The 834-nt window shown below is 63.1% G+C and overlaps 1 protein-coding gene across 1 annotated transcript in view; it reads left to right on the forward strand.

Annotated features, from left to right (window-relative positions):
* Positions 1-828, forward strand: part of CASKIN1 (CASK interacting protein 1) — a 10,909-nt gene extending 10,081 nt beyond the window's left edge. The window contains exons 19-20 of the mRNA XM_025048407.1: positions 3-145; positions 684-828. Coding sequence (XP_024904175.1) covers positions 3-145; positions 684-783 — 243 coding nt within the window. The 3' untranslated portion in view covers positions 784-828. The remainder of the gene's footprint in view (positions 1-2; positions 146-683) is intronic.
* Positions 829-834: the final 6 nt, after the last annotated feature.

Genomic DNA, 834 nt, shown 5'->3' on the forward strand with positions numbered 1-834 from the left:
CCGCCGCCGTGTCCCCCGCTGCGCCTGACGGCGCCTCGCCTGTAGACAGCGCCCGGCAGAAGCTGGAGGAGACAAGCGCGTGCCTGGCGGCGGCGCTGCAAGCTGTAGAAGAAAAGATACGGCAGGAAGACACGCAAGGCCTACGGTAGGTGCAGGGTGGGGTCTGGCGTGGGTGTGGAAAGGGACTGGGCGTGTACTTCTGAAGATGCTGTGCGCGGGCTGAGGCGGAGGCGGAGTCCTGCAGGAAGGAGCGTGACCTTTACTTTTGGGTTGTAGGCTCAGGTCTGACCCTTACTGTGAGGGGTGGGGTCCAACGTGGTAGGTGTCTGCCAGCCCATGCAAACTCATAGGCGGCTGTGCTCCGTTTAGGGTAGTGTGAGAGGCGTGACCAATATCTTGGGGGTGTGATCTGAAGCTGTCTCCTCTCTACACTACCTGTGCCGGCAGACATGGGCAGGGTTTACACTCCACCCTAGGTCGTTCTGAGGCTGATATGCACAGACTGGAATCGAGGGCGGGGCGGGGCCCATACTTCGGGGGCGTGGTCTTCTGATGGCCACGCCCACACAGTTTGCTTAAGCTGGGCATGGCCCCTGGCAGGGTGGGGCTTAGAGCGAGATCCGGGTGGGTGTTCTTTGCTGGCCCCACCCATCCCACCCCACTCACGATGCGCCCGCCCCCAGCCCCTCGGCCGCGGAAGAGAAGAGCACGGGCAGCATCCTGGACGACATCGGCAGCATGTTCGATGATCTGGCGGACCAGCTGGACGCCATGCTGGAGTGACGCGGCCCATGTTGGGTCCGCTCAGGCTCTGGCCCGCACACTGACCTTTAC

This window comes from Pteropus alecto, unplaced genomic scaffold (assembly GCF_000325575.1).
Source record: "Pteropus alecto unplaced genomic scaffold, ASM32557v1 scaffold44, whole genome shotgun sequence".
Taxonomy (NCBI): domain Eukaryota; kingdom Metazoa; phylum Chordata; class Mammalia; order Chiroptera; family Pteropodidae; genus Pteropus; species Pteropus alecto.